The sequence below is a fragment of the Pollachius pollachius genome (assembly GCF_949987615.1).
Source record: "Pollachius pollachius genome assembly, chromosome: 12".
Lineage (NCBI taxonomy): Eukaryota > Metazoa > Chordata > Actinopteri > Gadiformes > Gadidae > Pollachius > Pollachius pollachius.
Genome location: NC_136945.1, coordinates 22,481,148 through 22,483,647, shown reverse-complemented (window position 1 = coordinate 22,483,647; position 2,500 = coordinate 22,481,148). Strand labels below are relative to the sequence as shown.

General features: G+C 45.0%; 1 protein-coding gene across 1 annotated transcript in view; it reads right to left on the bottom strand.

Moving 5' to 3' along the window:
* LOC307083758 (uncharacterized protein) overlaps window positions 1-2,500 on the bottom strand; it is a 46,412-nt gene that overhangs the window by 23,840 nt on the left and 20,072 nt on the right. Inside the window, exon 2 of the mRNA XM_079747711.1 lies at window positions 1,419-1,654. Within this exon, the coding sequence (XP_079603837.1) occupies window positions 1,419-1,584 (166 nt within the window). The 5' untranslated portion in view covers window positions 1,585-1,654. The remainder of the gene's footprint in view (window positions 1-1,418; window positions 1,655-2,500) is intronic.

Genomic DNA, 2,500 nt, shown 5'->3' with positions numbered 1-2,500 from the left:
CACGCACACGCACACACACACACGCACAACCTAAACAATCGAAAAAAAGCCACACTAACATATTCAAAATGTAATTGTGTGGTGTGTCTGTGTATGTGTGGATTTTATTAAGCGCTTAAGAATATTTATTCCACAGTAAAACACTCCAAATATTTTTGTTTGTGTGTGTGTGTGTGTGTTTTGTGTGTTTCTTAGTTTGTTTCTGTGTGTTTGTGTTTTTGTGTGTGTGCATGTGTTTCTGTGTCCGCCTGCGTGCTCGTCTCTGTATAAAAGGTTTACAGTATTCCCGTCAGCTAAACTAACAGCAGGAGACGTCTTAACAGGCTGCCTCTTTACTTATTATAACATATTTCACCCCTCGTCTCACAGTTTGAGTTTAACTAGCCTGCAAAGCACCGTTTAACCGCACCTAGCTACTGTCTGAACCATAAACCAGAGCTAAGCTGCTAACAGCTAGCACCTAACAGCTACGGTCAAACAGAGATCAGCCTTCATGGTCATGATGTCGTTGGTAGATCTCAGTTCACTCAGAGGTCCTTTAACCTCCTGGTCATCGTTTTGGCCAGAATGAAGATGATAATCTGTAACTCATTGATATTAATGGATCATAAACGCTGTATAGCTAGTTACCTAGATAGTGAAGATGAGCACCATGAACGTAAAAAATCCTTGTTTGGAATTCCATAGCATTGCAATGCAGATTATCTTTATCTTTCTGTTACAAGTTAGGAAAATGAGTCTAATTTGCAGATGAATAGCTTGCGGTGCGTTGTTGTCAATCCTACACACAGACCTCTCCTCCGGGGGGGGCCCCATGCGCTCCGTTAACGACGGAAAAATAAACTGGCTCCAAACTGCTTCCTAAGCGGTCCCTTAGCCTCCTTCCCAGGAGTTACCTCCGCGGCCGGCCTGTCCCACAGCCCGCCCGGCAGTAGAGGAACCAGACTGCTTTGACAACCGCGCCAAACACCAGACGTTACTTCACCGGGCTCTAAGATAGTGTGTTAAAGTGCTGTCCAGATCTGTCAGCGAGCCGATCCCCTGGGACGGGGTGTACAGGAACACGAACACAACGAGATTAACTTCCGATATTCACTCTTTGTTAGAACGAGGAATTCGTCTGGGAGATGCTGGGTTAGTCAATACTTTAAAGTCCTTTGCACGTTGAACATCGAAATGTTTGAATATCAGGCATCTACAACGAAGAATCAAGACTTAAAAGTTACCTTTTTAAGGCCGTTTTTTGTTAATCCTCTTCAATGTAAAATTAAATGTTTAAGATAAGCAATATTGCTTAAAAATATTAAAATGTACTCTCATAGCAAGGACAGAGACGGAGTGACAGAGAGACCGATCGAGATGGTTCAGGATTGATGGCGATCGATTAGGATGATAGGTGTTTGACTTGCTGGGCCTACCTGCGTGGGAGAGCTGGAGGCGTGGGCCTATCTGGGTCGACAGTTTGACCTCGGAGGCATAGAGGTCAGAGGTCACAGCCGGCAGCCATGTGAGTGGGAGGAGCCACAGCATAAGCCCCGCCCATCTGTGCATGGCCCCGCCCTCTGCACCCAGCGCTGATGACATCAGAGATGGTTTCCTCTTTGTTGTTGTTCTTGATTCAGTTGGATGATGTCAGAGCATATCACTCACTAGTCTGGGAGAGAGGGAGAGAGAGAGAGAGAGAGAGATACAGTTAATCACATTGTAAGCTGATCTGTTGCGTGCTATCTAAACTGTGTAATGTTAAAGCTCTTCGATCAGCACATATGTTTTGAGAAGTTAGCTGTGTTTGGAAATGAAACAACTTGAGAATATCTTTTACCGGGGGGGGAGAAATTGCAATTTAAAAGATTGATTCGACACGCCAAATTATTTTAGGATAACACGAGCGCAGGTTTAACATGTGTTTCGCATCAGTGGCTGACAGAGCACTCATCAACATGTACTCATTCATAAAACATTGCAGGCTGCAGACCATAGAAAACAGGGTGCTGACAGTGTGACTTTACTCATGAGTAGAACCGTCTTTGACTCATCACCATCATCATCACATCATCTAGGTAGGGACCGGTAGGAAACAGAGCGATTGACCCTAATCCGGCCTCGCGTCCTGTACACTAACAGAGGGGTCGTTGGCTCGTGTCTGAGAGTTGAGCTCTAGCAGCAGGTGAAGAGACAGAAAATAGGTTGGTTAGCTTAGCTTAGTTTATGTTAGCCTGACCCTTCACCTTCTGTTTCAGCTTCGGTGTAAACGCTGACTGAAGTGCTGGGAAATGACTTTATTTCACCTTCTCTTAGGGATTCTGAGGTGACAGACCAGAGCTGTTTAAGTGTTTGAGTCAACACTGCAGCGTGAATGCAGGTTTATCCAGGCGGGCTAACTTCACAGCTGGAGTCCACGTTAGCTACTGTGAAGAACAGGAAATTAGGTGTAATGTCTATCCTCGTCAACCACATTTGGAGGTTGTTGATCAGTCGTTCTGATCTGCTAGCTTACTTC